Raw genomic sequence first — 26,810 nt, 5'->3', positions numbered from 1 at the left:
TTCATTCCAATCAGTCTGTTTTCAAGGATGTTCATTCAGAGATAGATATTGACCAGGACACCAGGACAAACTCTCTCTGCTCGTCTTCAAAATCTCATCTTTCGCATCTACCTGCGAGAACAAATAGAGTCTTGGTACAATACCTCCTGCCTCAGTGAATCAGTCCCTCAGGCCTGTATTTAAGGGGCAGCCTGGACTTTGTGATAAACTATCTAAGGAAGGACGTCAACACACTACCCTCTGAGGCAGAAGTAGAAATCTTGGAGCCGAGTTGACGCTATAATTATTTGTCCTTATTTTTAAAAATACATAGTGATACAGCTGCCACTGAATGCCACTTGACACAAATATCACAGGCTCAAGCAGATAAAGGATTTTAGTACCAGGTGGTGTGACTATGTTCAAGAAACTTGATGGCAGCGTCAAGAATGTCAATAATTTTGGCTTCAGATTTTGTGGAGGAATTAAACACGTCCCTATTGACAACTGAATCTAGAAAAGCTGTTTGTCCAGGTGCATTTGTCCAGAATTCTTCATAGCATTGGACCAGAAAATGAAGTTTCTTCCTCACGGAGACTCTGGTAGTCCTAAACTGGGGTAAGGTGAATTTTGATGGAGCTTGCAGGGGTTGATTGGAGGAGTTTTTTTTGCAGGCAAAGGGACATCTGGCAAGTGGGAGACCTTTAAAAGTGTGATAGTTAGAGTTCAAAGTCTATATGTTCCTGTGAGGGTGAAGGTTGGCATGAGTAGGGAACCCTGGGTGGCAAGAGATATTGAGGCTTTGACTAGGAAAAAGAAGGAGGTGCATGGCTCAGGAACAGGCAGCCGGGATCAAGGGAATCCTGGAGATATATACGGGATACAGGAGTTTACTGAAGAAGAAAATCAGGAAGATGAAAAGGGGCCACAAGATAGCTTTGGCTGAGAAGATTAAGGTGAATCCAAAGGATTCTTTCAGTATATTAAAGGAAGAAGAATAACTGGAGAACAAATAGGACGCCTCAAGGACCAAAGTGGACATGTATGTGTGGGACTGCAGGAGATGGGTGAGGTCCTCAATGAATAGTTCTCCTCTGTGTTTACAATGCATGAAGACTTGGGAACCTGGGGCAGTTAGTGGCAGTATCTTGGGGACAATCTTTTGGTGCTGGCCAGATAAATCCAAGAACCCTGCAAGAGGCAGAGAAGAAATTGTGGGGGCCCTGGCTGATATATTTGCATCATCATTAGCCACGGGTGAGGTCCCGAAGACTGGAGGGTAGGGAATGTTGTGCCCTTATTCAAGAAGGGCTGTAAAGAAAACCCTGGGAATTATGGACCAGGAAAAATAACATCTATGGTAGGTAAGTTACTTGAGAAGATTCTGAGGGATAAGATATACATGCATTTGGGAAGACTGGGTTTGATTGGGAGTAGTCAGTATGGCTTCGTGCGTGGGAGATCATGCCTCACAAATTTGTTAGAGTTCTTTGATGAAGTGACCAGGAAGGTTGATGAGGGCAGGGCAGTAGATGTAGTCTATACAGATTTCAGTAAGGCCTTTGATAAGGTTCCACATGGTAGGCTGCTCTGGAAGGTTAGATCTCATGGAATACAGGAAGAGCTCCGAAATTGGATACACAATTGGCTTAATGGTAGGAAGCAGAGAGTAATAGTGGAAGGGTACTTGTCGGACTGGAGGCCTGTGACTAGTGGTGTGCCTCAGGGGTCAGTGCTGGGCCCATTGCAGTTAGTTATCTATATCAATGATTTGGATGAGAATGTACAAGGTGTGATTAGTAAGTTTGCAGATGACCCTAAAATAGGCAATATTGTGGACAGTGAGGAAGGTTATCAGAAATTACAGCAGGATCTTAATCAGCTGGGGAATTGGGCTGAGAAATGGCAAATGGAGTTTAATATCGATAAGTGTGAGGTGTTTCCTTTCGGAAAGTCAAATCAAGGTAGGAGTTTCATGATGAGTGGTAGTGTCTTAAGGAGTATAGTGGAACACAAGGACCTTGGAGTTCAGGTGCACGGTTCTCTGAACGTGGAGTCACAGGTAAACAGGACGGTGAAGAAGACTTTTGGCACAATGGCCTTCATCAGCCAGGGCATTGAGTATAGAAGTTGCAGTGGTAAGGCCAACTTGGAGTATTGTGTTCAGTTTTGGTCACCTAGCTTGGGGAAGGATGTTCTTAAACTGGAAAGAGTGCAGAAGAAATTTACAAGGATGTTGCCAGGACTCAAGGGACTGAGTTATAGGGAGAGGTTGGACAAGCTAGGACTTTTTTCTTTCGAGCATAGGAGACTAAGGGGGAATCTCAAAGAAGTGTATAAGATCATGAGAGGTATGGATAGGGTGAATACACTCAGTCTTTTTCCCAGGGCTGGGGAATCAAGGACTAGAGGGCATCAGTTTAAGGTAAGAGGGGAAAGAACACATGGGAACCCGAGGAGCAACGTTTTTACACAAGAGGGTGGTACGCATATGGAATGAGCTTCCAGTGGAAGTGGTTGAGGCGGGTACATAAACAACATTTAAAAGGTATTTGGACAAATACATGGATAGGGAAGGTTTAGAATGATGTGGGCCATGTGCAGGGAAATGGGGTTAGCGTGGATGGACATTTTGTTTGGCATTGATCAGTTTGGGCCAAAGGGCCTGTCTCCGAGCTGTAGGACTGTATGGCTCTATGATAGCAGGGAAATTTCATCTGTCAGAGGAAGCTGAAATCATTACCCTTTGGAAGCAGAAGAGGAAATTTTTTGAGGTCTCCAACCCATCTCCTCACTTTGCACTTATTACAAAATGCCAAAGAAATGATTCCATAGTCTCTAACAGTAGTATCTTCTCTGAAACCGACCTGCTGAGCATTGGGGCATTGATCAGTCAAAACCAGATCCATCAGCAGAATATGTCAGTCACATTCCTTCACTGTCACTGGGTCAAGATCCTGCAATTATCTTCCTAAGGGCATTGTGGGTCTACCTACAGCCCATGGACCCCAGTGGTTCAAGAAGGCAGCTCACCACCACCTTCTCAAGGGGCAATTAGGGATGAGTAATAAATGTTAGCTCAGCTAACAATGCCCACATGCTGCGAAGGAATTTTACAAACATTTTGGTGTGGATATCTGACTCAATTTCTGTTTTAGTTCCAAATGAAGGAAAAAGGACATCATTCAATAGAGACTTTCAAAATCAAACTAAATCTGCTGCTTCAGCATTATTTAATACTTTAGTGACATGGTAATCACACAGTAGGGTAAAAATGATTCAGTATTACCAACATTCAGCTTTCCTGGAATTACAGTGTTTTAGGGATTACACAGCCTCCAGGACATCACACCCAATCTTCGACCGTACAACGTCCCAAATATTCACTATTCTGTTCTAGGAACTTGGTGGCATGTTGAGCGAGCATGCTCTTTGTGAGGCACATTTGTCTGTGGAAGCCAACTATCTGTTTGAAATGCTGCTCTGTGTTGAGCAACTCTCTTTTTTGAGTCAAATTGGTGTCTTGGAATGCTCTTAGCTAAGTGCAGTAATGGAACTGGATCAAGGAGAGGGAGAGTGAGTGATGATTCACTCAGTTATTATCACAGCATTGCTGTGCACCACAGGAGTCGGCTGTAAGAACATTATTAAATCATTTAGGTTACTGGCCATGATATACAAAGTGGTGGGAGGGAGGGCTGCTGTATTTGACCATCAGGGCATAACCCCCCATCTTTGTTGCTGTTACCATCCTTTCAGTGCGGCATTACATCAAAAAGTATTGGTCGGGTGAATGTTAAAGATTTCAACATGTTACACAAAAAAGAAATCTTCTGATGCCCTGGCTAATGTTCAACTCTCAATCAACAGCACTGCAAATAAATGTTTAACCAGTTGGCGACATTTGTGGTCTTGCTGTTGTGAATGAGGCCAATAATGTTAATAAGGTCAACAATGTTAATGTAGGCAATTGCTTCACAAATACTCTTTACTCATGAGGGGCTTTTCTTTTAAAAGTAGTCTCATCAATGAGATTTCCTGCATCAATTCCTACCTTTCTTCAAGGTCCCTCATTTCACTGCCAGTTCTGCCCGTGTCTTACCAGCATTCAAGCATGGTGCCCAAGTGCCTGTCCTTCCAATGTCAGTCCTGAATGGGAAGCATGGAAAGCTAATTAAACCTGCAGTGTATCCCAGCTCAGTCTGATCCCAAACCCACATTCCAACATCACAGGCAATGTCGGGCAGGAGTCACAGGAGAAACAATCAGAAATTAAAACAAAGAGCTGACATGGGGGTTTAAAACCAGCCTAGATGGATTAGCCATGGTAAATGTGGGGTTACAGGGATAGGCTGGTATGCTCTTCAGAGGGTCAGTGCAGACTCGATAGGCCAAAGGGCCTCTTTCGGCACTATCAGGATTCCATGATTGCTACGACTAGCCACGATTTAGTTGAATGGTACAGCAACTTTGAGGGGCTTAATGGCCTCATCCTGGCTATGTTGCTTTACTGTCTATGCAGGTGGATCATGCTCCTGACAAGGGGGATTGGGACTGAATGTGGGTCCTTAACCAGCCACAGGGGCCAACACTGAAATGAGTTAGATATGTTTGGGCTGCATAACGCGTCAACACCATTCTAAACAGGGCCCTGCTCTGATGAACTGTTTCATGAATCTGCGTTGAAGCCAAAGGGAAGCCCACAGCCTTGTGCAAGTGGGAAAGGAGGCTAAACAGCACAACCACAGTCTCTTCAAGCAGATTGAAATCTCTGGCAATTCCTTCTGGAGAGCCCGATCTCCTGCTTCCCCCATCCCAGTATTTCTCTCATTTTCTGTCTTAAGAGCCAGAAAGAAAAAATAAGGAACAGTCTTGGAATTGGGCCTGTCCCAGCAATGACAGTATTTTAGTGTAAAGCTTTTAGGCTTGCACTGTTGTAGACATTCGCAAAGAAATTCGAATGTACTTGTAATTTGTATTCTGTTGCTTCAATGGAAATGTCTTTTGAGTTTGAACTCATTGTTGGAGTATTGTACTACTGATGTCCAAAGGCATTTATTTTTCTAATTTCCTGTTTGGTGACTTAGAGTGACCTTTATAGATCAAACCAAAAAGTCTTGAATCCAAGTAATGATATTTGCAGAAACAATAACAATTTACATTTATACAGTACCTTTAATATAGGAAAACACCATGAGACACTTCACAAAGAATTTCATGGAGTCCCAAAGAAAATATTTCTATCTATTCATATAATCATGGCATGGCTGGCTGGGTCAACATTTATTGCCCATCCCTAATTGCCCAGAGGGCATTTAAGAGTCAACCACATTGTTGTGGGTCTGGAGTCTCATGTGGACCAGACCAGATAAGGATGGCAGTTTCCTTCCTGGAAGGACATTAGTGAACTAGATGTACAACAGTTAATGGTGGTTATATGGTTACAAAGCTATCTTTTTATTCCAGATATTAAATCAGATGAACAAAAGTGGGTCAAAGAGGGAAGGTTTTAAAAAAGAATTGAGAAGAGGAAAGAGAGAAAGGAAAGGTGAGCAGGTATGGAGAGGGAATTCAGGACATTAGAACTTTGATGGTTGAGGGCATAACCACCAATGGTGAAGTGATTAAAGTCAGCGATAGTTAGGTAGCCATGATTAGGTGACTCGTAGGTCGCTTGGTTTATTATCAAGATCACTTGCAACAAATTCTGTGCCTAATGGTAGCAGCTGTGTAAAGGGGTTCTTGTGGCACAGTGGTAGTGTCCCTACCTCTGATCTGGGAGGCTGGGGTTCAAGTCCCTCCTTCTCCAGAGATGTGTAATTATAACTCCAAACAGGTTGATTTGGGAAAATATCTGCTGTACAATTTAAGGGCTGTTGTGGTAGTGCTCCTACCTCTGAGCTAGGAGGCCCAGGTTCAATCCCACCTTCTCTGGAGGTGTGTAATAACACCTCTGAACAGGTTAATTAGACTTGCAGAGGTTGTTAAGGAATGATACGTCTCAGAGGATTGATTGAACTCCAGCACCCGTGTGACTTTTCACCTCTCTCCCTGTTCCTCTGCTTTCTCCACAGACCTGCGGGCCACTCTGGTCCCATGAGTGCGGGAGCTCCTACTACAGCCCTGGGATCTGCTGCAAAATCAGCTCCAACTTCAAAAGTGCCCGGGCCTTTGCACCTGCCATCCAGCGTATGACAAGCCTGTCTCTACTGCTCTCAACTTGCATGTGTGCTTTAGTCGTTAATGGAGTCCCTGCTTCCCTGCATGTGCTGCATGATCTGCTTTCAATCTGAGGGAATAACAAACAAAGGTGCTTGGCTTGAAGCAGCATGTCTATAAACCAGCTGTCCAATATAACCAACACCCAAGGCATGGCATTGACAATTGACCTGATTTTCTCCGTAGGCTGTGAGACCTTTATGGACATTGTGATCGTTTTAGATGGCTCCAACAGTATCTACCCTTGGTATGAAGTCCAGAACTTCCTTATAAATATTCTGAAGAAATTTTACATTGGACCTGGCCAGATACGGGTGAGCACAAAATGTCTCCTGCTTTACATGAATCCAATGTAGAGCCTGTAGGCTGGGATTCGTTACCTGTTACAGCTCACGGGTATTAAGTACATGTCAATAGTGTGGAGGAAATTAAAGATCAAGGATAAAGGTTGTAAGGTCACCAATCTAAGAATCTAAACAAAAGAATACATTCATGAGATAACACAGTGTGGAGCTGGAGGAGCACAGCAGGCCAGGCAGCATCAGAGGAGCAGGAAAGTTGACGTTTCAGAATTTCTGAAGAAGGGCCCTGCCCTGAAACGTCAACTTTCCTGCTCCTCTGATGCTGCCTGGCCTGCTGTGTTCCTCCAGCTCCACACTGTGTTATCTCTGACTCCAGCATTGGCAGTTCTTACTATCTCTGTCAGAATACATTCATACCCATTGGAAAGGGACCACACACTGTCCACCAACATCCTCGATGCTTTTAGAGTGATGTGGGCACAAAAAGAGTAAAGCGCCTTACCTCCCCTTCCAACTCCATTTTGATTTCGCCCTTTCCCTCTCTCCCTCGTGTTTCATGTCGTTGCATTGTCCTCAATGGGCTTTGCACGTAAATTAATCAATTGGAGAAAAAAACAGATGAATTAGCCGTGGTGGTTAATAGGTGAAAATTGCCCTATGTGATTTGTTGAAAGGATAAACCATTCAGTTGCATGTCATAGAACTTCCAGATAGGGAAAATAATTTATTCATAACTATAGACCGACTAACTTAATGTCTATTGTTGGAAAAGTGTTGAAATTAATTATTAAGGAAGCAATAGCAGAATATTTGGAAAACCATAACCTAATCAGCAGAGTCAGCATGGCTTCATGAAAGGGAAATTGTGTCTGATTAATTTATTAGAGTTCTTTGAGGAAGTCTCAACTGGAGTGGGTAGAGGGGAACCAGCTGTATTTGGACTTTCAGAAGGTGTTTGGCAAGGTACCTCGGGAAAGGTTAAGAGCCCCTGGTGCTGGAGGTAGTACATTGGTACAGATTGAGAAATGCCTCATGGGCTGGAAACAAAGAGTGAGGAATAAGGGGTTCTTTTTCAGGTTGATGACCTGCGATCAGTGGGGTTCCACAGGGATCAGAGCTGGGACCTCAACTGTTTACACTATATAATAATGACTTGGAAGAAGGAAGCTACTGTAGCAAAATTTGCAGAAAATACAAAAATAGATGAAAAGGCAAGTTGTGAGAGGGATCCAGGCAATTTACAGATGGATATTGATAGGTTAAGCAAGTGGGCAAAATGTTAGCAAATGGAATAAAATGTGGATTAAATTTGAAGTTGTTCATTTTGGAAGGGAGAACATGAGAACAAGAGTATTATTTAAATGGAGAAAAAATGCAGAAAACTACAACACAAAGGGACTTGGGGGTACTTGTGCACTAGCACACAGGAGCAACAGGGAATCAGGGAGGCAAATGGATTGTTGACCCTTATTCTGAAGTTGGTTGGAGTATAATGGTAGGAAAGTCTCATTGCAACTGTACAAGGTGCTGGTCAGACCACATCTGGAGGACTGTGAGCAGGTTTGGTCCCTGTATTTCAGGAAAGATATCAGTAAATCCTCCCTCATGGGAGAGTCTAGGACCAGAGGGCATAATCTCAAAATAAAGGGGCACCAATTTAAGACTGAGATGAGGATGAATTTTCTCTCTCAGAGGGTTTAGAGTCTTTGAAACTCCTTGCCACAGCGAGCTGTGGGGGCAGCGTCCTTGTGTAAATTTAAGGCTGAGATAGATAGATTCTTGATCAGTCAGGGAATCAAGGGCAGGAGAGTGAGGAGTGTTGGCTCAGCCATGATCCTGTTGAATGGTGGAGCAGGCTTGAGGGGCTGAGTGGCCTAATCCTGTTCCTATTTCTTATGCTCTTATAAAATATATTCTTCACTGGTAAAACCAATATTTATTGGCCATATCCTAGTTGGTGTTGATGAACAGACTCCTTCTGAAAAAAAAATCACCTCTACCGTGCTCAGTGTCAGTACCCAGTACCTAAGGAAACATGGCCAAGGTTTCGTGCTGTAATCATTAGCCAGTGAGCACTGGACCTGCTATGTAAGAGTGGATGATGGATGAGGGGTTTATGTTCATGATTGAATTGCCCATTGACCCTCACACTCTGGGATCACACATAATGGATACTAGGTTGAGAATCCAAAAAGCCCCCAGCTTTACCCCTGTATCTGGCAGCACAAGGAGGAAATGTTACACACGTAAATCTACAATAACAGGCAGCGTAAGGAGCCTTTCAACCTGTCAGTTCTGGCCAGATTGGAATATAGATCACAAAGTTGCAAGGATAGTATGTTAAACACTTGGTAGCGAAATATCACTGCTTGTAAACTTCATACTTTTCATACTTGCCTTTATTGGTCAGTGCATTGAGAATAGGAGTTGTGAGGTCGTGTTGAGGCTGTACATGACATTGGATTGACCACTTTTGGAATACTGCGTTCAATTCTGATCTCCCTGCTGTAGGAAGGATGTTGTGAAACTTGAAAGGGTTCAGAAAAGATTTATTAGGACGTTGCCAGGGTTGGAGGGTTTGAGCTATAAGGATAGGCTGAATAGGCTGGGGCTATTTTCCCTGGAGTGTCGGAAGCTAAGGGATGACCTTATAGAAGTTTATAAAATCATGAGGGGCATGGTTTAGGGTAAATAGACAAGGTCTTTTCCCCAGGGTGGGGGAGTCCAAAACTAGAGGGCATAGGATTAAGGGGAGAGGGGCAAGATTTAAAAGGGACTTGAGAGACAACATTTTCAAGCAGAGGGTGGTGCATTATGGAATGAACTGTCAGAGGAAGTGGTGGAGGCTGGTACAATTACAACATTTAAAAGGCATCTGGATGGGTACATGAATAGGAAGGGTTTAGAGGGATATGGGCCGAATGCTGGCAAATGGGACTAGATTAATTTGGGATATCTGGTCGGCATGGACAAGTGGACCGAAGGGTCTGTTTGTGTGCTGTTTAAGTCTATGACCGTGTTTGGGTCAATAAGCTCAGGAATGGAATTTTACTGTAAATATTTTGTTTTAATACCTATCTAGTTTACGAAGAATCAATTCTACATTGAGTAATTTGTTCTGTAAATTGAAACAAAGTTTTCGACCAGCGTAGACTCAATGGGCGAAGGGCCTTTACCAGTGCTGTAGACATCCATGACTCTGTCTCTATATCAGAACATATCGGTCAACATTGTAATGTATTGGGGTTCATTAAAAGTGAGAGTTATTGATAAGGAAAAAGATTGATTAAAATTAAAAACAACAATATAACAGCCTGTATTACACAGTTTGAACCTAACATTGGTAATGGGCAGCTGGCTCATTGGCAGGAGAGGAATTGCGGGTGACAGGAGAGATTAGAGGTTGGTGAGGGTCTGAGGAGGAGGGGAGGGTTACAGTGTGCCCTGTGCTTCATCTGTGTTGGTTTAACCTCCGTACTTGTTCCACAGCTGGCCATTGTGCAGTACGGAGAGACAGCTGTGCATGAGTTTGAGCTGAGGGACTACAAGTCTGTTACTGATGTTGTCAAGGCTGCCAGGAATATCGAACAGCGAGGAGGGACAGAAACCAATACAGCACATGGCATTGAGATCGCACGGTAATGACGTCCAAGACCCTATCCTAACTCTAAAACAAATGGGTGAAAGACACTGGATGAAAGCTACTACTGAATCTGTATGTCCCACATTTGAATCCCACTGTGGCAGATGGTGGAAATTGAATTCAGTAAAATTCTGGAATTGAGAGATTAATGATGACCATGAATCCATTGCTGATTATCGGAAAAACCCATCTGGCTCACTAATGTCCTTTAGGGAAGGAAACTGCCATCCTTACCTGGTCTGGCCTACATGTGACTCCAGACCCACAGCAATGTGGTTGACTCTTAAATGCCCTCTGGGCAATAAATGCTGGCCTAGCCAGTGATGCCCTCATCCTGTGAATGAAATAAAAAATAACCTGTTACATGGAAATATTTATTCTGCTTATTGTCTCTGGTTCTCCTACCAATTTCATTAAAGCAATGTCCACTGGTTTTCACCATTGGAAACAATTTGTCTTTATTTTCTCAACCTAAATGTTACGATGATGTTAAGTAGCTCAACCAAATCTCCTCTTAACCTTCTTTAGTCAGAGGAGAATAATCTGAGGATCATTTAGCTATTTGTGGGACTTTGCTGTGTACAAATTGAGTTTTGTGCTGCCTACAGAGACCGTGAGTGGAATGATGATTTGATTTGATTTTTTATTGTCACATGTACCTAGGGTACAGTGAAAAGGTTAGTTTTATGTGCAGTAAAGGCAGATCATACCATACAAAGTGCATTAGGGTAATAGAACACAGTGAGGAATGTTAAGCTGCAGAGAAGGTTCACAAACAGCGAGGTCAAAACTAAATTTGAAATTTCAAAGGTCCTTTCAAAAGTCTAGTAGCAGGTGGGAATGTGGCAGAATTGTGTGAGATGTTTGCTGGGGGCTATCTCAATGTCACCCGCGACTCGCTGCATCTTTTGAGCAGGTTCCAGGCAGCAAGGTGACTTTCTCCCTGGTCAGCGGTGAGTTGTCAGTTGAGGGGAATTATTGTTGGTTAAACACTTTATGAACTGCACATCATGCTTCTTAAATATATGGCTTCCTGTTTCACCAAACACCTGAGGAAAGGAGACACCGAAAATTCTTAATGTAGAAATCTGAGCAAGGACTTCAGCTCACTGGGCTGGCTGTGACCAGTCTCCATGTTACTCAGCACCAAGCAGCATCTCATGCCATGCTACATGGCACCAGCCATACTGGTAGCTAATATTGCCAAACTCTTATGACCCTGGCATACAAGGCCAAGTGCTGGAAAATGGGATTAGAATAGTCTGGTGGCTGCTTTTCACTGGCACAGCCTTGATGGGCCGACGGGGCTTTATCTGTGCTGTAGACCCCAATGATTTTGTGACTCTATCCTCATGGTGCCTCTCTGAGCCCTTCCAAGACAATCGGGGAGCACAGACCTGTTCGGCAGGGGCCCCCCCACGACCAGCATTGACAGGCTGCAGGGGGTGCACTTCCCACACTGACAGGCAGCCAAATCCCGATTGGAGCAGGGACCATCTCAGGGTGCTCACTCACTCCCTCGCTCACTTAGCGTCTGCTTGCAAATCCCCAGTAGTCCCTGCCTCACCCCACCTATCTTCACCCCACCTCACCTTATCTCACCGCACCTTATCTCACCGCACCTTACCTCGCCTCATCTTACCTTGCCTCATCTTACCTCACCTCATCTTACCTTGACTTACCTCACCTCACCCCACCTCATCTCGCCTCACCTCACCTCACCCCACCTCATCTTACCTCGCCTCACCTTACCTCCCCTCACCCTATCTCGCCTCACCTTACCTTGCCTCACCTTGTCTCACCTCACCTCACCTCCCCTCACCTCATGTCCCCTCACCTCACTTCGCCTCACCTTGTATCACCTCCCCTCCCCTCACCTCCCCACACCTCACCTCACCTCGCCCCGCCCCACCTCACCTCACCTCGCCTCATCTTACCTCGCCTCACCTTGCCTCACCTCGTCTCACCTCGTCACACCTTGCCTCACCTCCCCTCACCTCACCTTACTTCACCTCACCTCCCCTCACCTCACCTCGCCTCCCCTCCCCTTACCTCACCACCCCTCACCTCACCTCGCCTCCCCTCACCTCACCTCACCACACCTCACCTCCCCTCGCCTACCCTCCCATCCCCTCCCCTCCCCTCGCTTCCTTCTCCCCTTGCCTCGCCGTGCCTGTCAGCTGGTGCTTCAATCAGGGTCTAAAGGCTCTCCGTTGTGCCGGGTTGTCGCGCTGTTTTGCTCAGACACACAGAAGGGAGGCTGGTCAGCCAGGAGCTGTCTGGGGGCAGGGCGATGGTCATCCTGCTGTATGACACACTGAGACACCAATCTGACCCCGACAGTGTGTGCCAGCTGCCTGTGTGGCAAACACACGGCACATTCATTCAACCAAATGGCCGATTTGGAAACTGGGTGGGGGCTAGTCCTCAGTGCAGTTTGTGAGGTGGAGAATTAGAGTTTGACCCTGGGAGTCAGGGTGTCCCAGTATCACCGGTCAGGGGCACAGTCCACACATTGCACAGTGCCTTAGTCATGGTCAGTTTTCTGCTCCAGCTGCTCACAGGTTCGTTCGGCTACAGCCTGGGCAGTGGGCAGCTGTGCCAGGGAGGCAGCAACAGTTAGTGACAATGAGAGAAGCAGCTTGTCCTTTAACAGTAATCCCTCCGAAAAACAACCTCAAAAAAATGGACACTTAGCTAAAAAGGTGTAAGATTTGACCTTCTATATCTAAATTACTTGATCAGCTGTGAACATAAGATGTCTTTGGGAAGTTACGAGTCTGTGAACTCTGCTGGATTAATGCAAATCATTCTTATCAGGGACAGTACAAGTGCTGACAAGTAATTTTCTTTAGCTGTCTCGGTGGCAATTGGGAACAGGGCATTAACTATAACCCATTCCCCCCCTCCCCCCCCCCCAAGCCACACACACACCACTGCACCTCCAGCAGAACCTCCATCACCCCTCCCAGGCTCCCTATCATGCTACAGCCCTCCCCACCACAGCAGAACTGAGAACACTGTAACAGTTACATTCAGCTTCTCTTCAACTGGCACCAAGCTTCCTCAGCAGAGCTCTGCAACTTTCAAGTTTACGATTAAAACTGCCAGAAACTGAATGGACAGATTGTTAGCAGCAAAGGAAACCGGGAGCTCTAATGGGCAATAAAACTGCCTGAGTTTCTGTTTTCCCTCGCAGCTCCACAATGGGAACACTGGCTGCTTTGGGTTAACTGCTATTGCACATATTCCAACCACAGGATTCCAGACTCACCCCAAACACACTGCAAGCATTTTTCACTCGTGCTAACCTTGCAAATTTTTGGTGACCTCATTGTCGATGGATGCAATGAAAGGTCAAAGGCTCCCTATTCTTGTCCAAATCGTATGAAAGGCAAAGTACAGTGGATGCTGGAAATCTGAAATAAAAACAGAAAGTGCTGGAGAAACTTAGCAGGTCTCGCAGGTCTGTGGAGAGAGAAACCGAGTTAATGTTTCAAGCCAAATGTTACTGTTTCAGAACTGAAAATTATGATTTTATTTTTAAATTTTCAAATAATATTTCAGATAGGAGCAATCTTCTTACATATTCCATCATAAAACCATAAGATATGCAAAAGTAGTAGACTCGCCAACTTTAAGGGCATTTAAATGGTCATTGGATAAACATATGGATGATAATGGAATAGTTTAGGTTAGATGGGCTTCAGATTGGTTTCACAGGTCGGCGCAACATCGAGGGCTGAAGGGCCTGTACTGCGCTCTTATGTTCTATGTTCTATGTTCTATGTTCTAGATATAGGAGCGGAATTAGGCCATTTGGCCTATTGTGTCCATTCCGTCATTCCATGACACCTGATATGTTTCTCATCCCCATTCTTCTATCTTCTCCCTGTAATCTGTGATCGCTTTATTAGTTTGTTTTGTGTTTATTGGACAAGGTCCAAATTTGTGGTTCACATTATTATTCTGGCTAATTGTCCTCAAGGTCCAAGGGTCATAATAGAAATGTGGCAAGCCATAAGATGGTGGAAATCAGTTAGTAATTGGCAGCCTGAGATTTAAAACCCTGCAAAATACATTCGGGAGAGAGGTCTGGGCTTCATCATGTTAAGCTTCTTGGAAAGAACAGGTAGATAGGGTGGTGAAGAAGGTGTTTGGCACATTTGCCGTCATTGGTCAGAGCATTGAGTACAGGGGTTGGAATGTCATGTCACAGATGTACAAGACATTGGTAAGTCCACATTTGGGCTACAGAGTACAATTCTAGTCACCTTGCAATAGGACGGATATTATTAAACTGGAGGCTGAGGGGTGACCTTATGGAGGTTTATAAAATCATGAGTGGCCGAGACACAGTGATTAGCTAAAGTCTCTTTCCCAGGGTAGGGAAGTCCAAAACTAGAGGGCATAGGTTTAAGGTGAGAGAGGGAAGACTTAAAAGGGACCTGAGGGGCAACTTGTTCACACAGAGGGTGGCGCATATATGGGATGAGCTGCCAGATGAAGTGCTAGAGGCAGGTAGAATTAGGGCATTTAAAAAACATTTGGACAGGTACATGGATAGGAAGGGTATAGAGGGATATGGGCCAAACACAGGCAAATGGAACTGGTTCAGTTTAGAAAACATGGTGAGCATGGACGAGTTGGGCTGAAGGGTCTGTTTCTGCGCTGTATGACTCTATGGCTCTAAATCCTACTAAAGCAAGGAAAATCCGATGAGTTGTGTTTCCGCTCCCCCAGCAAAGATTAGGCTATACAAATCCCAGCTAAGTTGGAGCCCAACCTCTGTCTGCCTTCTGCTAATTCATGCTATCCCATTTACGCAGATGCATTTTTCAAAATAATTCCTGCTCAGCTGAGACAACAAGGTGCAGAGCTGGATGAACACAGCAGGCCAAGCAGCATCAGAGGAGCAGGAAGGCTGATGTTTCGGGCCTAGAACCTTCATCAGACCCTGCTCAATTGCCCTGCTTTGCTCTGTAGTTGCCAATCACACAGGTAGAGCCTCCTAAAGAAGTTCACAACCAATTTTTGAAATGTGGCCCATGTTGTTAAACAGTTTTGTGCACAGCAAGATCCCATAAACAGTGAACAAGATGACCGAGCTGTTCATCAGGTTGTTTTCCCGGGTGTTGGGGCCCAAGGGAAGAATGTTGCCCAGGATAACAACAGTGACTTACATTTACACATCGCCTTGAGGGTGAAAACATGGCACCATTAGGGGGAGGTGATGGTATTATCGCTGGACTGTTAATCCAGAGTCCCAAGAAATGTTCTGGGGACCTGAGTTCAAATCCCACTTTGGCAGATGGTGGAATTTGAATTCAATAAAAATTTGGAATTAGGAGTCTAATGATGACCATGAATCCATAGTTGATTGGCAGAAAGACCCATCTGAGTCACTAATGTCCTTTAGAGAAGGAATCTGCCATCCTTACCCGGTCTGGCCTACATGTGACTCCAGACCCATAACAATGTGGTTGACTCTTAACTGCCCTCTGGGCAATTAGGGATGGACAATAAATGCTGGTCCAGCCAGTGATGCCTTCATCCCGTGAATGAGTAATAAAATAAACCCCACAGGGAGTGTCTACAGAAAGAGGTGTCAGGATAGGTGCCTAAAAAAGAGGCCAAAGACATAGGTTTTAAGGAATGGCTGAAAAAAACAAGAAAGCATTTCAGGGTGGGAATTCTTTCCTTTAATTCATTCATGAGGTGGTCAGGTCAACATTTATTACCCATCCCTAATTGTCCAGTTAAGAGTAAACCACATTGCTGTAGGCTTGGAATGACTTGTGATTCAGACCAGGTAAGGAGAGCTGATTTCCTTCCCTAAAGGACATTAGTGAACCACAGCTCACCATAGAGTTATAAAGTCATACAGCATGGAAACAGACCCTTCAGTTCAAGCAATCCATGTCGACCATCATTCCAAACTAAACTAGTTCCACCTGCCTACTCCTGGCCCATATCCCTCCAAACCTTTCCTACTCATGTATTTATCCAAATGTCTTTTAAACGTTGTACCTGTGCCCGCATTCACCACTTCGTCTGGAAGTTCATTCCACGTGCAAACCACTCTTTGTGTCAAAAAATTGCCCATCGTGCCTTTTTTAAATCCTTTTCCTATCACCTTAAAAATATGTCCCCTCGGGAAAAGACACCTTCCATTCATCTTATCTTTCCCCCTCATGATTTTATAAACCTCTATAAGGCAACCGCTTAACCTCCTACTTTCCAGTGAAAAATGTCCCAGCCTATCCAACATCTCCATATGACTCAAACCCCCATTCCCGGCAATATCCTGATAAATATCTTCTGAACCCTCTCCAGCTTAATAATATCCTTCCTATAAAAGTCCAGTTGTTTTTTTTTAAGATGACAATTGACAGCAACTGCGCAGTCACCATTAGACTGGCTCTTTGCTGAATTCAAATTTCACTATCTGCCTTGTTGAGATTTGAACTCTTATCCCTGGAGCAATGCCCTGAGGCAAAAACAGAAGTTGCTGGAAAAGCTCAGCAGGTCTGGCAGCATCTGTGAAGAAAAAAGTCAGAGTTAATATTTCGGGTACGTTGGCTGTTCCTCAGGTCTATACCATGACCTCCCTCTGAGCCACAACACTCCAATGGGAAAGGAATTAAATTTTAGATAATCCAGAGGAACACAGAAAGCCTTGAGGATTGGGAGGCTGCAGGAGATTGTGGAGTTCAGGAAGGGAGAGACCAGGGAAGGATTTGGAAACAAGGAGAAATGTGAACCTGGGAGCCCAGGTTGACTTGGATTCAAATTAGGATGTGAGCATCAAAATTTTGGATGATGTCAGGTTTATGTAAATTGAAAGAAAGGAGGTCAACCGAAGACAGCAATGAAAGAGTGAAGCCTGGATTTAACAAAGGAAGGAATGAGATATCAGAAGAACTTCTTCCCTTCCTGGAATAGTGTCATGGGAACTCAATTACTGATACAAACAGTCAGCGATTTGGTTTAATATCTCTTCTGAAGGATGGCCGGTTTAAAGAGTGTTCTCTTTATCTCTGTCAGGTCTGAGGCATTCAGCATCAGAAGAGGTGCAAGGAAGGAAGCCAAGAAGGTGATGATCGTCATAACCGATGGTGAATCACATGACAGCCCACATCTAAAGCAAGTGATTGAGGACAGCGAGCGGGACAACATCACCAGATATGCCATTGCGGTAGGCAATCTACACAAAGCCAGCTTCACTCTTAGACACAGTCCTGGCAGGGTCAATAGTTATCATTACTTCAGTTCATGACTGACCAAGCCAACAGTTTAGTAAGATGCCAGGGTCAATAAATATTGAGTTGACAAGCTGACATCTTTCCCAGAGCACCTGTAAGGCCACACTCTATTCCACTTCAACAGTAAACATTGGGAAAACCCTTCAGGATCTCTGCTCCTGTTTGGTTTCAGGTGCAACAGGTTACATTTGTATAGTGCCTTTCAAGTTGGAACTGTACCACTATTCCTTTATTGTCACTGGGCCAAAATTCTGGATCTCCCTCTCTAAAAGCATTATGGTGCACCTACACTTGAAAGACTGCAGTGGTTCAAGAAGGTAGCTCACCATGGCCTTCCTGGGCAATTAAACAACGGCAATAAGCACAGACCTAGACAACGATGCCCGCATCCCATAAACAAATAAAAAAGTGTTCCCAGACTCTTGATATGAACGCAATGTGTGTGGATCTCAGTTGCAGACAAGATTGGGATTTGCTATGATGCTCCCCTTAGTCAAATAGCAAGCTGGCACTCAACACCTGGCATGAGGCATGGACACCTGGGTATTGGAGTGTGGCTTTAGGAGAGTTGCAGGGAAAGGTTTCTGAGTTAGTAAACTTGTTGTTCTGCTCTACAGGTGCTGGGCTATTACAACAGGAGAGGTATCAATCCAAGTGACTTCCTAAAAGAGATTAAATCAATAGCCAGTCATCCAGCCGATAAACATTTCTTCAATGTCTCTGATGAGGCAGCCCTGAAGGATATTGTGGATGCACTCGGAGCAAGAATCTTCAGCTTGGAAGGTACAGACTCGTTGGTATTTCGGTGGGATTTTTATGAACTTTAAAGAGAAGCTTGAATTTACATTGCAATTTCTAAACCTGAGGGCACATGGAGGAACTTAAGGGATCCCAGACTGCAGGGTTCAACAAGGAGGCTAACTGCAAAGCTCACACTGATGGGCAGTAAATCTAGTTTGCCAATAAAAACCAAAAGAACTGCGGATGCTGTAAATCAGGAACAAAAACAAAGTTGCTGGAAAAGTTCAGCAGGTCTGGCAGCATCTGTGGAAGAGAAGGCAGAGTTAACGTTTCGGGTCCGGTGACCCTTGTGTTCTGAGGAAGGGTCACCGGACTCGAAACGTTAACTCTGTTTTCTCCTCCACAGATGCTGCCAGACCTTCTGAGCTTTTCCAGCAACTTTGTTTTTGTTCCCGCTTTTGCCAATGCTGCCCAAATCCTGTGAAAGATTTAAATCAAATTAAGCTCTTTACAGCCGATAAAGTACGGTGGAAGTTGGATACAATGCAGGTGTTGGGATCCTAAAAATTAAAACAAGTTTTGGCAGGAATAACCAAATAAAATTTCAATCAACCTTACCTCCTGTCAGGGGGAGGGTATGATATTGCTACAGAATCAGTCTAATTTATGTGTTGCATGAATTTAACTACTTTTATGCAAAGTCAAATCTGCCACATAGTAAGATGGTTGTGGTTGTGGGAGGTCAATTATCTCAGCTGCAGGACATCTCTGCAGGAGTTCCTCAGGGTAGTGTCCTAGGCCCAACCATCTTCAGCTGTTTCATCAATGACCTTCCCTTCATCATAAGGTCAGAATTGGGGATGTTCACCGATGATTGCACAATGTTCAGCACCATTCGTGACTCCTCAGTCACTGAAGCAGTCATGTTCAAATGCAACAAGATCTGAACAATATCCTGGGCTGAAATGTGGCAAGTAATATCCACATCACAGAAATACCAGGTAATGACCATCTCCCATGAGAGACAATCTAACCACTGCCCTTTGGCATTCAATGGAGTTACCATCACTAAATCCTCCACTATCAACATCCTGGGGTTTTCCATTGGCCAAAAACACAACTGAACTAGCCATATAAACACAGCGCTACAAGACCAGGTCAGAATCTAGGAGTCCTGCTAGGAATAACTCACCTCCTGATTCCCAAAGCCTGTCCCCCATTTACAAGGCACAAGTCAGGAGTGTGATGGAATACCAACCCCCCAACTCCTGCCTGGATGCGTGCAGCTCCAACAACACTCAGGAAGCTTGACACCATCCAGGACAAAGCAGCCCACATTATTGACACCACATCCACAAGCATCCACTCCCTCCACCACCGACGCTCAGTAGCAGCAGTGTGTACTATCTACAAGATTCACTGCAGAAATTTGGCAAAAGTCCTTAAACAGCACCTTCCAAACCCACAAACACTTCTATCTAGAAGGACAAGGGCAGTAGATATTTGAGGACATCATCCCCTCAAGTTCGCCTCCACTCACCATCCTGACTTGGAAATACATCACCATTCCTTCAGTGTCTCTGGGTCAAAATCCTGAAATTCCCTCCCTAAGGGCATTGTGGGTCAACCCACAGCAGGTGGACTGCAGCGGTTCAAGAAGGCAGCTCACCACCACCTTCTCAAGGGCAACAGGGGACAGGCAATAAATGCTGGCCCTGCCAGCATTGCCCATATCCCAGGTATGAACAATAAAAAAAATTCCCTTCTTGATTGACCATGGGGCAAAGGATAATACCAATAGTAAGATGAAACTTAAAGGGCCATCATTGTTAAGATTAATAGCCTGTCTTGTATTATAATTGTAACAGTCCTGGGCATATCTGCAGGGTTAGAGTGAAAACAGGGCACTCAGTGCTGATTTCTGATCTTAAAACTGTTCCTTGTCCATTCTTATCCAAATGACCAAGTTGAAATTATTCATCATATTAATTGAGATGCTTAAAAACTTAAACAAGTACACAAGCATTCATAGAATCCCTACAGTGTGGAAGCAGGCCAGTTGACCCATCGATTGTGCACCGACCCTCGAAACAGTATCCCACCCTCTCACCCTATCCCCACTGCCCTGTATTTCCCATGGCTAACCCCGCCTAGCCTGCACACTACAGGGCAATTTAGCATGGCCAATCCATCTAGCCTGTGGTTAATTGTGGGAGGAAATCCACGCAGACAAGGGGAGAACGTGCAAACTCTGCATAGACAGCTGCCTGAGGATTGGAATTGAACTCAGATCCTTGGCGCAGTTAGGTAGTAGCGCTAACTATTGAGCTGATTGGGATGAGATTTTCAGGAACAAAGAATTCCCTGCACCAGAATGAAATTTGGGGCATCTTTTTATTGGAGTTCCATGGCTGTTTTGAAAAGCAGGAAAAGTATAAGGTTTAGCAGCCAAGATTCTACCAATAGATTAGAGATCAGATCTTGTTACTAGTGGAAGGCCTGTCATTTATCCTTCAACACTGAACTCTTCTTCCAGCAATTTCTATTTTTGTCTCTGATTTCCAGCATTTACAGATCTTTCTTTATTTTTTTGAAGTCTTCAGGATTCTTTTCATGCCATCTTGTCTCATCTGCAATTTTGATATTCCACAACTAACTACAGGCATTCCCATTTACTGCCAGAGATCTTACTGGCCTAAACATCCCAGTTCTCCCCAGTCAGCCCTCCCCAATCCTGCTAATTACGTTGGAGCAATGGCAGCCAAAAGAACCCTTTCACTTCAGGCCTGGAATATGTGGGATCACAATGTCATGCTGCACAGTCGAAAATGCACCTTGAGGTCAGCTTATGGTACGTTGTTGGGTCAGTGCAGAGGGAACAATACTCTGCATCTGACTCACAATACACCTGTTCTGAATTTTAAAAACATCTATCAGTTGACGGGGTGCGGGCATCGTTGACTGGGCCAGTATTTATTGCCCATCCCTTGAAAAGGCATTGGTGTGCTGCCTTCTTCAACTGCTCTGTTTTTTGACCAGTAGTGGAGGAATGGGGATATAGCTCCAAGTCAGAGTGTTGTATGGCTTGGAGACAAGCCTGCAAGCAGTCAGCATTCCAATGTATATGTTGCCTTTGACGCCCCTGATGGCAGAGCTCCTGGCTTTGGAGAAGCCATGGTAAGTCCCTGCAGCGCATCTTGGGATGGTACACACTGCTGCCACTGTGCTGCAAGGTAGGGAATATGAATTATTTTTGACATTGTTGGGTAAAATAAAAGTAATTCGTTTGTTACTTTGACATTTTCAACTAGCAAATGTAAAAACCTGAACAATTTAACATTGATGAATGGCTCCTTCTCTTTTAATATTAGGCACTAACATTCGGAATGAAACATCTTTTCAGTTGGAAATGTCACAAGCAGGGTTCTCAACCCACTTTGTGGAGGTGAGAGAGAGTCAACTCATTTTGTTTGAATTATTCTTTGAACACAGTTTGGACTTATTTTTGCTTGCGCTGACCCAACGTACCCAGATGGTTTCAGATCAGTCAGAAATCAAAAGATCCCAGATTCAGCTGCACGGGATAATCTGAATCAGGGCTGCATTCAGAATGTCGACACTCCCTCAGTTTAAATCAGTCAGAAAGAGAAGGAAAGAACTTTTATTTATATAGAACTTTTTGCAATTTTAAGACGTTCCAAAATATTTAACTGATAATAAAGTAGTTTGGAAGCAACAATGGGATTCAATTAGGTGATTGCTATCCAGAACTCCCTGCTAGAACATCAAGAAACTGTTTCAGCCACAGTCCTCTCCCCTGTGTCACACACTTAGTACCTGGGTTGGACATTGGCCTAATGTCCTCTAGCTGTGATGACCTGAGGGTTTCTTGTGCTGACGGCACCAGATCCAACAAGAATGAGAAACTTCAGCAAAGTAGAGGATAAAATGTAAACCTGTCACGTTAAGTTCACTGTTTCAATCTGACCTAGTGACCCACATATTGCCAACACTGTTATAAATATTCTATGAACTCACTGTTTGGAACTTCTGTTCAAGTGGTTGAGGAATCAAACTGTTCTTACTTAATTTTTGCTTTCAGTAAATTCTTAACCAGCAGCAGAAATATTAAACTCAGAACATCCAACAATACTTATTCTTCACATTATGTAAAGTCTGATGAGGATGGTCTGCATTCTCAGAATCGCGGCAATGCAGTTAAATCCATTGGTTATAGAAAAATAGTGTAGTATTTGAAAGGAGTAAAATCCTACAACTGGATGATATAGGAGGATCAGGGAGTCCTGGTCCATGAGTGGTGTAAAGTTAGTATACAGCTGCAGCAAGTGGCTAGAGAGACAAATGGAACATTGTTATTCATTGTAGGGGAATTGGAATATTAACACAGGGATGATGTCACCAGACTCAAAATGTTAACTTTCCACAAATGCCACCAGACCTGCTGAGTTTCTCCAACAATTTCTGTTTTCATTCAGGAGAAGTGTTAGGATTGACACAGATTTTTGGAACTCTCTTCCATGAACTACAATGGATGCTGGATCAGTTGTTAATTTTAAATCTGAGATGGATAAGTTTTTGTTAAGCAAAAGTACCAAGGGATAAGGGCCAAAGGTTAGGCCATGATCTCATTGAATGGCAGAACAGGCTCAAGGGACTGAGTAGCTTCCTCCTGTCCTATGTTCCAAAACTGTGGGGCAGAGTCCTTGAGTATAATTAAAGCTGAGATAGATAGATAGAGAGATTCTTGATCCATCGGGGAATCAAGAATTCTAGAGAAAGGGCAGGAAAGTGGATGGGAGGAATGTTGAGTCCTATTGAATGGCAGTTTAGGTTTGAGGGGGATGGAAAACCTGCTCCAATACTTATTTTTTAAGGTCATTTTCACCGGAAAAGGTGGTACTTCACATTCTAATTTCTAATGTAGCATTACTTCCAGGAAATGCTATTAAACTGTTGTAGATCTGTTAAAGCCAGAGATCACAGCTGTTGTGTATTTTATAATATTCCAAAGAAATACAGATGTGACATTGTGCGTAGGAATTTTATTTACATTACATTTAAATGTCTACTCCATGCTTTCTACCACCTGTTTATTATTTTCTGAGTCCATAGCCAGCCATAACCAATCAGACAAAGTGAACATAGATCAGTTTAGCAAATTCACATCATCAAACAACTGAGAAGGTGAGGTTCAATGAGTCAGATAAAGTTTCTTCACCACCGAGAATCTGCTGCCTGTAAACACAGAGGCTGTTTTCCTCAGAACAATGACAGTTAAGAGGAGATTCAGTAGCAGTCTTTAAAAATAAGAAGGCTTTGAATACAGGAAGTCATGCAAAACTGTTTCTGGTGGAAGAAAGGTCAATAACCAATGGATGCAGATTGAAGGTAACTAACAGAAGAACCAGAAGTAAGATCAGAAAAAACTTTTGACATTTCGAGTGGTTAGGGATTTGGAATGCCTCAGACACACACACACACACACAGACACACACACACCCACTCACTCACAGACACACACACACACTCAGACAGACACACACACACACAAACACACAAACACGCACACTCATACATACACACGCAAACACACACGCACTCACAGACACACACACTCAGATACACACACTCACAGACACACAAACACTCACACTCATACACACACACGCAAACACACACGCACTCACAGACACACACACTCAGATACACACACTCACAGACACACAAACACTCACACTCATACACACACACGCAAACACACACGCACTCACAGACACACACACTCAGACACACACACTCACAGACACACAAACATGCATGCTCATACACACATGCGCAAACACACACAGACACACACAAACTCACAGACACACACGCTCAGGCACATGCACACAGACACACACACACTCAGACACAAACACACACAGAGACACATATACATTCAGACACACACACACATACACAAAGACACGTATACAAAGACACACACTCAGACACGCACACAGGTATACACACACACTCACAGAGACATATGCACACTCACAGACACACACAAACACACAGGCACACACACTCAGAGACACACACACTCAGACATATATGCACGCACAAACACAAAGACACACACACTCAGACACAGACACAGACACGCACACACAGACACACATACAGACATACACACGCACACTCAGACACACACATAAACACTCAGGCTGTTTAAATCTGGAAGGAGAAGCAATCATGGGATATGGGGAAAGGAATGGAACAACTCGAAGGCATTAAAATGGGATCAGAGCTTCCTATTCTAGTATCTCACACGGTAATCTAAAAACCATTGATATTCCAAATTGAATCCCCTTGTTTGATCCACCTTCAAAGAGAATGAAAATCATTTATTTTATGGCTCTTGAGGCAAATTTATGGTTGAATGAGACAGTTTGGATTATGTCTTAGATCACTTGGACCAAGGTATTGAGACAAGTGCAGCTGGTGTACCCTGACTGAAGGGATCCCCTCCTTCCCCCACCAAATCCCAGTTTCACTTCACTCCATTGTTGGCTGCCACACAATAATCTTCTGCTTTCATTTTCTTATCCAAAATAAGCTGCTGACATCTACCTTCCTCCTTCTGGAGACCATTCAAAACTGTTTCCATGATAGAAACAATGGGACATCTGTTTTAATTCCCGGAGTTACCAGGGACAGTGATCATTAAGTAATCATTGGAAACATAAAAAGGTAAAAACTTTAACAGCTTACGACCTGAAATACAAACAGAAAATACTCGAAAGATGCACCAGATTTTCCAGCATCTGCAAACAGGGAAGACAGATCAGAAAAAAAACAAAAGACTTGCAATTATTTAGCATTTTTTATGAAGTCAGCATGACCATAAGCATTTTTTACAGATAATTCAGTGCTTTTGAACTTATGATGAACATGTTAGGAATGTGGCATCTAACCTACCCATTGCAAGCTCTCAGAAATAAGAATGCTGTAATAAACAAATAATTTGTGTTTTACTGATACTAATTGTGAGATAAGTACTGGCCCGGTCACCAGGACAGGCAATTCAAATAATGCTGTGGGGTCCTTTATATCTCCTGAAAGGGTCTGGGTTCAATGTCCCATCTGAAAGACAGCACCATCTGTCAATATAGCTCTTCCCTCAGAGCCACTCTGCAGTAAGAGATAAGTGCTCAAACCACTAGAGTGGAATTTGAGCTCCTAGCCTTTTAATCCTGAGCTGAGAGAGGTTACACAGTGAGTCACAGCTAATATCCTGAGCATACCCCACCCCCCGCCCCATTGTCAGTATCTAGGCCTGAAATTGTTGATTTCCGTGACTAACAATTGCTTGTTCGATCTGTGGTGTTTTGTTTGCTTTATTTGTTTTTATTTCATATCTGCTCTGTCAGACAGAAATTTTCCTCCGAGCTGCCTGGCGCTTGCATTTGTGTCAATCTGATTTTGCATGTTAGCGCAGGCTACCACAAACTCATTGCTAGCCCCACAGTGTTTTGGATGTGTGCCCTTCATCTGAAATCTGGTGAGGAATTTGGCCTCAAAAATTGAGATCCTGCCTTGTCTCTTTCCAGGTGCTGGCCTGACCTGCTGTATATTCCTGACAGTTCCTATTGTTAGCTCACTGGAGTTGGCGCACAGAGGCAGTGACTCACAGCTTTGGTCTTGGTTCACTCACCGTTTTTGGATGCTGCCCAAATCATAACCACCCATCCAATAAGAGAGAGATGACATTTGGACACAAATCTTGCCAGTGGATTGAAAGCTATTAAGGTTTTTAGACTATGTTACCAGCAGACTACCGCGCTGCCAATCCATTCTGATTTGATTTTGAATCTTAGAGAAGTTTTCCCATGTCTGCCAGTTTTTCCAACCTTCACTCCTAAACATCTAAAAGCTTTAGCCTTCCCCCAGCCCCATCATTTGTTTCATTTGTCCCATGATATGATGATGGTTGAGTGATATTTTCACTGGTCTCGTAATCCACCGGGCCAGGCTAATCTTCTGGCGAAACAAGCACCAAGAATGCTGGAGAAATTCAACGGGTCGGGTAGTTTCCGTGGACAGAAACATAGTTAACATTTCGGGGCTGGTGTGAATTTTCTTCCGAACTGAATGAGAGTCATACTGAGCTCAAAACATTAACTCTGTGTCTCTCTCCGCAGATGCTGCCAGATCTGCTGAGTTTCTTTTAGATTTCCAACACCACCATACTTTGCATTTAATCGGATATTCAAGGCAGCTGGCGCAATTTGAATGTAGTTTATAAAGCCTAGAACGGAAAGCTAGCCTCAGTAACTGTGATAAAATCATCGATTTTTGTAACAAACTCATCTGGGTCACTAACGTCCTTCAAGGAAGGAAATTTGCCATCCTGAGATGGTCTGGCCTACATAAGACTCCAGACTCACAGCAATATGGTAGACTCTTAACTGCCTTCTACAATGATTTAACAAGCCACTTAGTTCAAAGGTAGTTATGGAATCACAGGAGTCTTACCACACAGGAAGAGGCCATTCGGCCCATGTTGCTTTCAAATGGGCATCTCATCTAGTGCCGGTGTCCTGCTTTTTTACCACGTGCCCTTGCATGTTACTTTTGTCCAACTAATTCTCC

General features: G+C 43.9%; 1 protein-coding gene across 1 annotated transcript in view; it reads left to right on the top strand.

The window, feature by feature from the left end:
- itga11a (integrin, alpha 11a) overlaps positions 1–26,810 on the top strand; it is a 116,423-nt gene that overhangs the window by 48,642 nt on the left and 40,971 nt on the right. Inside the window, exons 5-10 of the mRNA XM_048615755.1 lie at positions 6,054–6,168; positions 6,385–6,512; positions 9,990–10,138; positions 17,191–17,341; positions 18,026–18,191; positions 21,521–21,594. Of these exons, the coding sequence (XP_048471712.1) occupies positions 6,054–6,168; positions 6,385–6,512; positions 9,990–10,138; positions 17,191–17,341; positions 18,026–18,191; positions 21,521–21,594 (783 nt within the window). The remainder of the gene's footprint in view (positions 1–6,053; positions 6,169–6,384; positions 6,513–9,989; positions 10,139–17,190; positions 17,342–18,025; positions 18,192–21,520; positions 21,595–26,810) is intronic.

Source organism: Rhincodon typus, chromosome 33, assembly GCF_021869965.1.
Source record: "Rhincodon typus isolate 14 chromosome 33, sRhiTyp1.1, whole genome shotgun sequence".
In the NCBI taxonomy this organism is placed as follows: domain Eukaryota; kingdom Metazoa; phylum Chordata; class Chondrichthyes; order Orectolobiformes; family Rhincodontidae; genus Rhincodon; species Rhincodon typus.
This window is presented reverse-complemented; position numbering and strand designations above follow the sequence as displayed.